The 12227-nt window shown below is 43.7% G+C and overlaps 1 protein-coding gene across 1 annotated transcript in view; it reads right to left on the reverse strand.

Moving 5' to 3' along the window:
- COLEC12 (collectin subfamily member 12) overlaps positions 1–12227 on the reverse strand; it is a 173480-nt gene that overhangs the window by 144022 nt on the left and 17231 nt on the right. The window contains exon 2 of the mRNA XM_017499050.2: positions 9917–9967. Coding sequence (XP_017354539.1) covers positions 9917–9967 — 51 coding nt within the window. The remainder of the gene's footprint in view (positions 1–9916; positions 9968–12227) is intronic.

A 12227-nucleotide genomic window follows, 5' to 3' on the forward strand; every position in this document is an offset into this window, starting at 1 on the left:
AGAGACGGGGTTTCACCATGTTGACCAGGATGGTCTCGATCTCTTGACCTCGTGATCCACCCGCCTCGGCCTCCCAAAGTGCTGGGATTACAGGCGTGAGCCACCGCGCCCGGCCTTTTTTTGTATTTTTAGTAGAGATAGGATTTCACCATGTTGGTCAGGCTGGTCTTGAACTCCTGACCTCAAGTGATGCACCCCCTTCAGTCTCTCAAAGTGCTGGGATTACAGGCGTGAGCCACCACCCCAGATGCCAGAAATTTAAGACCAGCCTGGGCAACGTAGCAAGACCCTGTCTCTACAAAATAATAATAATAATAATTAACCAGGCATGATGATATACGCCTGTATTCCTAGCTACTCAGGAAGCTGAGGTGGGAGAATCACCTGAGTCCAGGAGTTCAAGGCTGTAGTGAGCTATGATCATGCCATTGAACTCTAGCTTGAGTGATAGAGACCTTGTCTCTAAAATAACTAACCAAACACCCAGTTGCTTTTCAGAAGGGGAATAATATAGTTATTTGTTACATATTTAAACTGCTGTGGAAGTTTAGATTGAAGGTTTAGATTTAGGTTTAGATTGAAGTTAGATCGAAGGTTTGCGACCTTACATATAAGCAATAATTTTACTTTTACATTTTCCTGTTTCACAGAATGAGAATGACATGTTAGAAAGGTTATTTCAAATATTAGCGATTACAGGGCATCTTCAGGCCTTGGGAATAAGAATGCCATCTGGATTTCTGCCAGAACCTTTGCAGACCTCTGAGTTTGGTTCTCTTGTTTTCCTGACAAGTCTAAATTCCTCCACCTTTTGCAGCATGTGAAAGAAATTGATCTGTGCATGGAAATATTCACACTTATAAAAAAAGTACAACTACCAGAGTGTATGAAAAGAGGAGCATGTGTCAATCAGGGCCAAATGTCAGTATTCAAAAACCTATAAAAGAATAAAAATAAAAATAAGAAGAAGAAGCAGAAAGCGTTTATAGTGATGACTCAGATCAGGAGACCAATTTCACAATGTTTCATGTGGCAAGAGCTGTATTCACTAAGATTTGGAACTTTGGTGTGTTTTTTTTTCTTTTTTGTTAGTTCCTCTTTTGAAAAAAATTTTTTTTCTTCAAAATTTGCTTAAGGCTATAGAGAATACTGAGCCACAAAACAAAATGACTTCTATTCATTCATTCACTTCTCTATTATGCTGATGTCTTGTTTTTGATGTCTTCTCTTTCTACAAACTGTCAAAAACTAGAACAGCACCTTGTAGCTTCATTTATAACAAAGTCACAATTAGGAAGTAAACGTGTAATTATTTTACAAATAAACTGAATTTTTAAATTTTATATAAAATAATTTTGGCTGGGTGCGGTAGCTCATGCCTATAATTCCAGCATTTTGGGAGGCCAAGGCGGGCAGATCACTAGGTCAGGAGATCGAGACCATCCTGGCCAACATGATGAAATTCCGTCTCTACTAAAATACAAAAAATTAGCTAGGCATGGTGGCACGTGCCTGTAGTCCCAGCTTTTTGGGAGGCTGAGGCAGGGGAATTGCTTGAATCCAGGGGGCGGAGGTTGCAGTGAGCCAAGATCGCATCACTACACTCCAGCTTGGCAACAGAGCAAGACTCCATCTCAAAAAATAAATAAACAAACAAACAAATAAATAAATAATTTTATACATGAAACAAGTTATAAATAATAATGTATCAGACTGTATAAATAATATAAATTAAGTTGCTTTTTAATAATTACTGTATAACAGTATTACATTTAAAATATAATATTACGTTATTTATTATAGATAGTACTGTTACAACTAATAATAATGGTTGGAGTGCTTAATTCCTCACCAACCATTCCTCCCCAAATAATGAGTCCAAGCCAACTAGAGGCAGCCCATTCCCTCTCTACATAAATAATTTTGAAAAGGACTTGTTGGTCAATGAGATGACAGGGTAAGTAGACAGAAGGCCCCTGGGAAAGCTGCTTTTCCTCTAAAAAGAAGTCACTGAAACGAAGCCTGGACCCACTGCAGCCACCTTGTGACCATTTGTGCCACTTTTCATTAATACATACATTATATCCATCTTGTATGGATTATGTACGTATTATAGGTGCAAGGCACAACTCTGAGTATTAACTCATCTAGTTCTCACGATAACTCTACAGGCAGAAAGTATAGTTATCCCTATATTCTAGAGGATGCTCAGGCACTGAGAGGCTAATTTGCCCACAGCTACTCACTTGTAATTGGCAAAGCTGGAAACTGAACCCAGGTAGTCTGACCCCAGCATACATTCTCTTAGCCATGATGACAGGCCAGCTGTCCATGGAAGCTGCTCTGACCCCCCAGTATGCTACCTTCCTTAAAAGTATTATTCTTTACTAATGGCCACCAACCCTTTATACTTTTTTAAATGTCCTGCAAGAAAACAGACTCCTGACCAGGCATGGTGCCTCACACCTGCAATCCCAGCACTTTGGGAGGCTGGGGCCATGATGGTCATTTGAGGCCAGGAGTTCAAGACCAGCTCAGGCAACATAATGAGATCCCATCTCTACAAAAAATAATCTTTTAAAAAAATTAGCCTAGAGTGGTAGCACGTGCCTGTGGTCCCAGCTACTTGGGAGGCTGAGGTGAGATGATCGCCTAAACCCAGGAAGTCAAGGCTGCAGTGATGGCACCACTGCACTCCAGCCTGGGTGAGAGAGTGAGGCCCTGTCTCCAAAAAGAAAGAAAAAAGAAGAAGAGGAAGAAGAAGGAGAAGAAGAAAGAAGACAAGGAGGAGGAGGGGGATGAGAAGGAAAAAGAAAAGAAAAGAAAATAGACTCCTTTGGAATTCCTGAACAAATTACTAGGCTACTGCAGGGCAGAGAATATAGGAGGTAGGGCAGTAAGATTTTGATGGAGGGAGGGAATAAGGTGAGAAGGATCAGAGAGAATGGGGACTGCTGGGCTTCACAAGAGGAGACCTGGGGCAACACCAAAGATGGAATCCCAGGGCCTGGGAGAGACAAAAGAGCAGAGTGGGAGGGTTGGGAGCATGTCAGCAGTTTAAAATAGCCACAATTTAGTGCAGACCTACTGTATATGTGGCCCCCATATATATTATGGTTTTATAATTGATATATCCTACAAAGAATACACACTATATTCTTGTCACACCCATTTCACAGATATATAAAGTGAGGTTTAGCTGGTAAAAGACAAAACCATTATGTGAACCAGGACTGTCTGACTCTAAAGCCTTGCTTCCTGGGCACCACCTCCCCCCAACCCACCCCATAGTGTACACTGAACAGGAGAAAGTGAGAGGGAAAAAGAGACACTCTAGTTCACAACTTTGCAGAGGACCATAGTTATTTTTCTCAAAATCCATGGCCCAAGGACAGCTTTCCTCTTCCCAAGGGGCCTCCAAATGAACAACTCAAATCTTAAGGAAAGTTTCAGAGTTCATCTGTCTTAAGTTGCCTGGAGTTGCTACCAAAAGGGAAACTCTTTCCCACTGTGCCCCACAACAACAAACATTGGAAACAACCTAAATGTCTCCACGCTGTCTTAACCACAACAGCCGAGTAGGCTTTTTTTCTTTAACTTTTCCAAAAATAAAAACAAACCACATTCAGTTCAACCCAGTTGTTGGAAAAACAAATTATTCTCCCCTTTTCCCTCCCACAGCCCTACCAGGATTCATAAGTGAATGAAAACCAGGGAGAGTGGGGAGGAGGAGATATACTTTAAATGGCTTGAAAACTCAGGGCTCAAGAGTTCAATACAACACATATTATGAAACTGTGAAATATAAGACCATATCGACAGCTGCTGATTTAGTCCAGGCACATCTATGATGACTTGCTTTTCCATTAAAATTCTGGGATGCTTGAGTATGGCCGTGTCTGAGCTTCCCAGTCACGAGTAGAGCAGAACGAACACTGAGGCATGAAATCAGGCTTAACTCCTACACTGGCCATGCCACAACCTTGGGAGCTTTGGCTCTCACCTGCAAACCACAGGTAATTCCTACCGCAAGGGTTTCTCGGAGAATTCAATGAACTAATGGGTGGGAAACCACTTGGTACATAGAAGATATCCACAAAGGAGTGTTTAATGGTTTCTTTCACATGACTTTCTCTTCACATGGTCTGAAAAAAATCATAATCACATGGGAATGTGGTAATTGAACCTTTTTATTTATTTTTTTTTTTTTGCTGATGGGCAGGAAAGACAAGGCAAGGAGGGTCTGATCTAACCAGTGAGAAGTCCTCTTGGTGAAAAGAAGGGAAACCTGGGTGCATACTGTTGGCAAGGGAGCCTATGGTTATCATGTATAGTGATAAAGTTGATGAAATCTCCTCAGGTTTTATAAAAAGCAGTGATGGCCAAGGAACTCCCTTTCTCAGCATTTAGGAGCCCCACCTGCCTGCTTGGAAACAGAGGATAAAGTCCAGAGCTACTCTGGACTCCCCTGCCAGTTGGGTCTGCCTGAGAATCTCTTTGGCACTGAGTTCCCTCACATGCCATTTTGATACCGTATTCTTATAAAATCAGAGGCTGGGTGTGGTGGCTAATGCCTGTAATCGCTACATTTTGGGAGGCTGAGGCAGGTGGATCACCCGAGGTCAGGAGTTCAAGACTAGCCTGGCCAACATGATAAAACCTCATCTCTACTAAAAATACAAAAATATTAGCCAGGCTTGGTGGTGGGCACCTGTAATCCCAGCTACTCAGGAGGCTGAGGCAGGAGAATCGCTTGAACCCGGGAGGCGGAGGTTGTAGTGAGCTGAGATAGTGCCACTGCACTCCAGCCTGGGCCACAAGAGCAAAACTCTGTCTCAAAAATAAAAATAAATAAATAAATAAAATCAGAAATACCAACTCTGCTGGATTTGCAAAACCACATAAATGAAACTCTCCCCTTAACTTGATGCAAATTGTTTTGGACATTTCAAAGAAACCCCATGGGGAGCACTGGGTCCCACTGTTCCCTTGCCCTTCACTTTCCTCCCAGTGTCAGTCCTGTGCTTGACTTAGAAATGTTTGGAAAAGGTGCCTCTGGAAGGACAGCCTCTCGCTGCGCTTATTCAGTCGTTCCCCACAGGAAATGATGGAAATTCCTGGCATTCCCATCAGGGAATGGGTCAGCCTTCTGCAGGGCTGTGGTGAGAGGGATGCCTGGAGCGCTCCTTGTTGTCAGAGATCGATGGCTTCAAGTCAACGCCTTCTCCATATCAGAAGATAAAGCCAGGCTTCCAGGAAGAGTCCCAGGAGAGGAGAGACAGGCAGCCTGCTTCCCCTAAGCCCAGCAACAAGTGGGGGCATCCAAGTGTTTATCTGGAGCAGCTTCCCAAAGAGAGTTCGGCATCTTCTTGGTAAACTCTTTCAATCCCTTGGCATTAAAAGCAGTCACTTACCATGTGTCTCAGAAAGAACCTTCATTTCTGGCTATATGATTAAGCATATTTGTGCTGTGATTTTTCAGAAGCCTCAGTAGTCCCCTATGATTTTAGACATTAGTTTCTCTAAAGCTCTTGGCAGGAAACAGCTCAATAATTTAACTAGAGCCATGAATTTGAATTTCCATATGTTTACCTCTTTGGTGGCTGGGTTTGGAAAGAGGGCACGGTGACGGTAAGGCATGAGGCAGGGGCATTCGGGGCAGGGCTGGATTCTCTTCAACACAGATTTCTCATGCTGATTCGACAGACCTGGCACTGTGTGGCCCAAACTCTTAGAAATATACTTGCTAAGCTGCAACTATTTTTCGAGGAAAGAAGGGGGAAAGTTAAAGCCTGGCTTGTTTGAGGCTATAGCTATAGAGAGGCCTGTGAAGTTGTGCATAAACAAAACCATTCAAGGACATGCTTCAAAGAACACACTTACTGACCTCAAAGGAAAAGGCATCTGATACCCTGTTTTGGACCATAGCCCCTAAATAATTTTTCAGCAATTTCCTTAGAGCTTTCCCACTTAGTTTTTACCAAAAAACTTGAATTCTACTCCATAGAGAATGCTTCCTTTTTCTGTTACCATTTCAGTTTGCCATTTTTCAGATCTTTTTCTCTCATAGCTATTAATAATTCCTATCCTTGAGCCCCAAAGAAGCAATTCGGTCAAAGCTTTGCTTGTCAAATACAAACAACAAATGTTTCCAGCTGCCCACAGTTGCTCACTGGAGACTTTAACTCCACCCGTGATTTCACAGGCTGAACCATGTATCTCTTACTCCTCCATCATCCCAACTTTGGATGTCTATTATCATAGCGGATCAGATTCCCAAAATAACAGAAGAGAACCCATTGCAACCAATCAATGAAACAAAGTCAGTCTAGCGCCCCTACACCCAGCGCAGAAAGGGAGAATGCAGGCTCCAGAGGCAGGGCCCAGGCTATGCGGGTGGTGCTGTGTCTCTTTCCCTTTCTGCTAAGCATAATAATACAGGATTCTAGAGCCATGTGTGAGGCTTTTAATGAAAACAGTAACTGGGAAATAAGTAGAAAAATAATCACTTTCGTGGTAGTATACATCACATCTATGGAAAATAAAAATTAATATACCAATACTTCATGTCCCAGAAAGTGAACTCTGCCAAATTGTAACTATAGTTACGTTCCAATTAGCTCTGCATACTGAGGCCAAGAAATGCTGACCTCCAAAGCCTGATTAAAGCTTGAAAATGCTCACTTAATTAACCCTTCAAAGTCTCCCCTCATTGATGTTTTTGTCAGAGGAGCAAAGTGGCAAAACCGTCAGACCAAACTCCATCTCTTCTTTAGACACCTGTCTAGAACTTTGGGAATGGGGCGGAACAAGCCTGGTATATGGAAAGACTGAAGAAAAACAGAAGACCTAGTTGAGACTAAATTGCGAAAAAGAATCCCTGAGTAAACAAGGGATGACTGTACTAAACACAATACCATATGAGATCACCGGAGAAGATCGTGGATTTTGCTCTTTATTGTAATAATGTGCTGAATTTGAAGAAGCACATTATTATGTAAACAGCCTTGACTTCATGTAGCAAACACCTCTGAATAATAACTCTATATGAATAACTTTGGAAACAAGCCTACCCAGTAATGATTTGCTAAAACAACGGCCCCTTTGCCCTGTGAATAACTGACCTCTGCCTCATCTGTAGTCTAAATTTGGGTTGTGTTCATCATACGTGCATAAGCAATACATACCTAAAATTAAACAATAACTAGACCCTCTACGTTATCAAGTCTATTTTTGAAACTATAAATGGCTACAATGTTACCATTTTTTCAGAAGAAAGTCACACCTTTACATTTCTTCAGGAATGTTTTCAGATCTGTCACGCTTTGATACTGTGCAGTGGCTGTACCAAAATGTGGAGAGAGTGCTAACAGCCCCAGGTCTCAGGGGAGCGATAGTACGGTCTTGTGTTTTTATAGTGCTGTAACTTCAAAGCACTTGTCCATCTGACATCTCTCTTAACCTCACCGAAGCCCTGTGAGGGCTTTGGCAGGTTCACTCTGCTGGCTGGGCAGATGTAGCATCTGGGACCCACCGAGTTTAAGTAGCTGCTTTCAAGACACAGGACTGATTGGGGCAGGGCCTAGAGGGTTGACCTGTCTCTAAATACCTTCCACCTACCACCCGACTATCAACCTGTTGCATGGAAGGGACTTGGTCTTCCTTTAATGGTTAAAGTTTAGCCATGCCTGAAGAAATGGGTTCTTGGGTTCTGCTGGATTCAACTGGCCACTTCTTGGGAATTGAAAACCCATTTACTTTCCAAAGAATCAGAGTCCTCACCCTATAACCATGATGAGGCCTCCCCAGTGGGGCCGGATTGGGTGTCCAGTCCACTATAGGGTTCCAGAGCTGCAGGGTCCTCCTCCACAACACGAAGTTGAAAGGTCACCTCCACTTCACTGCTGAGCCGTTCCCCAAAACAACACTATGCTGAGAGTTACAAGAGAATCTTTGAACCCAGCTCCACCTAACTTGCTTCAGCAAGGACATAATCTATCTGGGCCTCATCTCCCTTATCGGTGAAATTAAAGGCAGCATTAAATCATCTCAGGTGGGTGCAGTGGCTCATATCTGTAATCTCAGCATTCTGGGAGGCTGAGGCTGGAGGATTATTTGAGCCCAGAAGTTCAAGACCATCTGGGGCAACAGAGCAAGATCCTGTCTCCACAAAAAATTTAAAAATTAGCCAGACATAGTGGCAGATACCCACAGTTCCAGGTACTCAAGAGGCTGAGGCAGGAGGATTACTTGAGCCCAGGAATTCAAGGTTACAGTAAGCTATGATCACACCACTGCACTCTAGCCTGGGTGACGGAGCAAGACCCTGTCTCAAAACTAAAATAATCAAATATAGCAAATATCTCAAAGACTCTTCCATTTGCAAAGATCTACTCTGGCCCTATGCTGGATATCCATCACCTTGCCTAGAGGCTGAATCCAAGAATTCTCAGCATCAGGAATGTCTCTTTCTCAGACTATTCCAAGGATTCCCATTTTAATTTCGTCGCTCTCTTCTGTTTGTACCACTTGGCCTCATTCTCTTCCAGCCTCTGTTTGTGCTCTCTAATATTTGTAAGTGGCTATCATGTCTCCTGTGAGTCATCCATTGCAACTCCCATGCATAACTTCACCACCACAAATTAAAACCTGTCGGCAATGTACTTTTTTGAGTGTTTTTCATCAAATCCCCACCCACCCATCTAACTGGTAACATGCTGAGAAATTTATAAAAAATTTTCTCTCAAGGTCACCCTTTCTACAGAGGCTTTCTCTCTTGGGTCTTCATATCTCTACTGAGTTCCAAAACACGCAGGCATCCCCACATTTATTTTGCCTTATTTTGTCAAGTTTTGTTTTCCTCTTTATTCTTATCTTTCTGTGTTTTTTTGTTTTGTTTTCCTTTATAATTCTTGGTTTCATCTTCACTCTTACTGCTGCCTTCAGTGAGTCCCCCCATCCCCCAGGAAAGAAGAACACAGAGCCAGGGTCCCATTGCAGAAACATGGAGTCATGTAGATGATGAACAGGAACACGGAGGAGGGGCAACAGAGCTGCACCCAGGCCGCTCTGCCAGGGAACGGATGCAGGAGAGATGAGCTTGGTGCCACTGCGTTCCTATTCTAAAGTCGTATGTTTTCTCAGAAAGTAATGTAGACGTGTGTGTCCAGAAGGAAAAATGCTAAAGCAACGCGGGAGCCAGAGCAGCTGGGGGTTGTTAACTTTAATCAAAGTCCAGCCAGGATTTTTTTAAGCAACAGGAAATAGATTCATTCACTTTCATTCTCTCTCTCTCTCTCTCTCTCTCACACACACACACACACTCACTCACATACACACTCTTTTCTCCTCTGTCCTTCTCCATTTCCTCTGGCCAAACACAGAAACAAGCTGGCGGGAAAATCCTCCAGTCCCTGGAGCTGGCTTTGAAACTCTGCAATGACCACTGGCATTTCAAGGCCAAACTGCAGGTCCTGAGAAGCAAGGTCAAATCAGAGAAGAGCACCCGATGCAGCAGCCTGGAAGGCAGAGGGCATGTATGAGTCTCCTGTGGCTGCTGTAACAGATGACCATGAACATCCTGGCTTAAACAATGCAGATTGCTCCTGTCTTGTCACAGATTTGCCTTTCCCAGCACACTCTGTCTAGCAGGCCATCTCTTTCATATTCCGCAGACCATAAACATCCGATCGCTTCTCCATGCCTGGGTGCAGTTCCTGTCCCATGGCCCCTCAGAATTGTGAGAAACCCTCTGCCTGGGACACAGACATTCACTTTTCAACCAAAATTGGACCTCAGAGCCACAAACGCCCATGTGCATGAAGGGCCTGCCAAGGGCCTGCCAATGGTCTTTGGGGGTCTGTAGCTGCATCCAAGATTGACCATAAAGAAGGAACACAGTTTTGTCAGGACTCACCAAACCGCTTGTAACCGAAGGACTGCACCTCCTCCTCCTCTGCGAAGTCGTCTGTGAGAGAAGAGACACAATGTTAACCCTGGCAAGGGGCACAGAAGTGGCGGAGGGGGTGAGGGGGGCAGTATTCCACCTGCTCCATTGCCCCTGCTTGTCACAGCAGCTTTCCTTCTGCTGGCAGATCACACCAGGCTTTTTAGAAAAGACTGCAGGGGTCTCCACACTGGCTGCTCCTGCTACGTGGGATGCACTTCCTCTGTTCTTAATGTGACTCCTTCCAATTCAGGTCTTAGCTAAAATGCAACCCTTTGAGATGCCTTTCCGGACCACCCGGCCACTCCCTGTCATGCTCCATTAATTCAATGTTTCTCTCTGACATCTTCCTCACAACTGTGTATGGATTTACTGTTGTCCTCATGCTTCCTGCAGAAATAATCAACCATCCAAGGGGTTAAGTTGTCTTTAGGCAACTAACCCAAAAGTCCGTTTTTAGATGTCTGGGCTCTGGGGTCATCTTCACTAACTGCTGCCTCTCAGGGACCCACATAGTTCTTGCAATGACAACCAAACCCTTCCCACCCTCCTTCCACTGGGAAGAATTAATGAGACATGAATCTCAGCATCAATGGCACCCAGACATCAGTGCCCTCAGCCAGCTCTGTCCCTTCCACCACTGTGCCACCTCTGCAGCAGAATCCACTCACACTTAGGCACTGTGGGCCACAGAAACATCATCGAAGATGTCACAGTGGAAACCTAAGGGGAGGTTTGTGCTGCACCCCCAACAGCAAACAGCTTAAAATTTCCCATTGGACATGTCTATTCTCCCCAAAAGCTTCAGTTCAGCAGGGCTACCATTAGCTTGTTTGTTTGTTTGTTTTCTTTTCCTTGTCTGATCTTTTTCCCATGCAGCATTTAGTCTGACTGACTTCTCTCTCCTTCCTGAAATTTCCCTGGGAACTTCAAGTTTCTCATATTTTTGTTATTAAAGCAATTTAGCTGTGTTCTGCTTCTACCTCCAAATTAACATGTCCAAATCCATGAGGGGTTCAAGAAAACAAAGGCCTCACAGGCCACCCATCATAAAGCACAGGGTGGGTTCCCAGCTTCTTGTCTTAACCCTCATCCAAAAAGGATTAGGGATTCTTATAACAGCCACTAAAAGAATAAAACAGTCTCTATCTTGTCCAACTCTAAAATTAGAGAGAAAATCACAGGAAACATGAGGGGTGCAAGTAAGCCACCACACATGACTTCTGACTACAATTATACAGAAGTGCCTTAAATCAGTCTCTCTCAATGTTTTTGTTTTTTGTTTGTTTTTTTCAGAGAGGATGGAGATTGGAAAACACTGCATATTATATCCTTTTGTTGGAAATTCATAATGGTTTTGGAACTATCAGAGACTGTGAGATGTGCTAAGAGAAGAAAAAAACACTGGTTAACTTTGTTTTAGTCAATGTTTTCAAAAGTCGACTTTGGAATCCTCTTTTGCTACCCTTTAGAGTTGGGTGGATTCCAGGCAGGGAAAGCTTGGTGCATAGTTCACTGGCTTAGGTGGTCCCCCAAACCCACTCCCAGATGTTCCCAGCTGCTCAGTTAGCAAACAGCTGATTCAGGCTGATGGTACGGTTGGGTGTTCAGGGACTTGAGGAAGAGGAAGAGGGTAAAGCTGACAGGGCTTGCGGTTGTGGAGATGATTTAGATCAAGCAACAATAGCCATAGGAGAGAGAATGAGTAGTCAATGTTCCCAATGACTAAAACATGCTAGAGGGCAGAAGGCTATGCTAGGTCCCAAAGGGCTGACAGGCAGGTTTTAATGAAGACAAAAATTCTGATACAATGTGCAATGCTATACTCTATTCTCAAAACCTTTTCCTCACACCATATAGACACAAGCTCAATGTGTTTTATCCCAGATTATCAGATTGCCTTTACAGTATCAGGGACTGCAAAGGTAATATACTCAGATGAGGATACTCTTCTGATGTCAGTCTCTTTAGCAACTTACACTTTCCAAAGTGTATCTCTGACAGTCATTGCCACACTCTGACATGAATAAGGATGTGGTTAGGATTTAAGCCCTCTAAGTCCTGCAGTGGTCATAACTTGATCCCTGTTTCTGACAGCAGTTTGTCTGTGGGGAAGAAGCAACCTTAACATATTAAATGACAGAAACTGTTTAAGATTTATTCTGTGGCCGGGCGCGGTGGCTCAAGCCTGTAATCCCAGCACTTTGGGAGGCCGAGGCGGGTGGATCACAAGGTCAAGAGATCGAGACCATCCTGGTCAACATGGTGAAACCCCGTCTCT

Source organism: Cebus imitator, unplaced genomic scaffold (genome assembly GCF_001604975.1).
Source record: "Cebus imitator isolate Cc_AM_T3 unplaced genomic scaffold, Cebus_imitator-1.0 Scaffold12, whole genome shotgun sequence".
Classification (NCBI taxonomy): Eukaryota; Metazoa; Chordata; class Mammalia; order Primates; family Cebidae; genus Cebus; species Cebus imitator.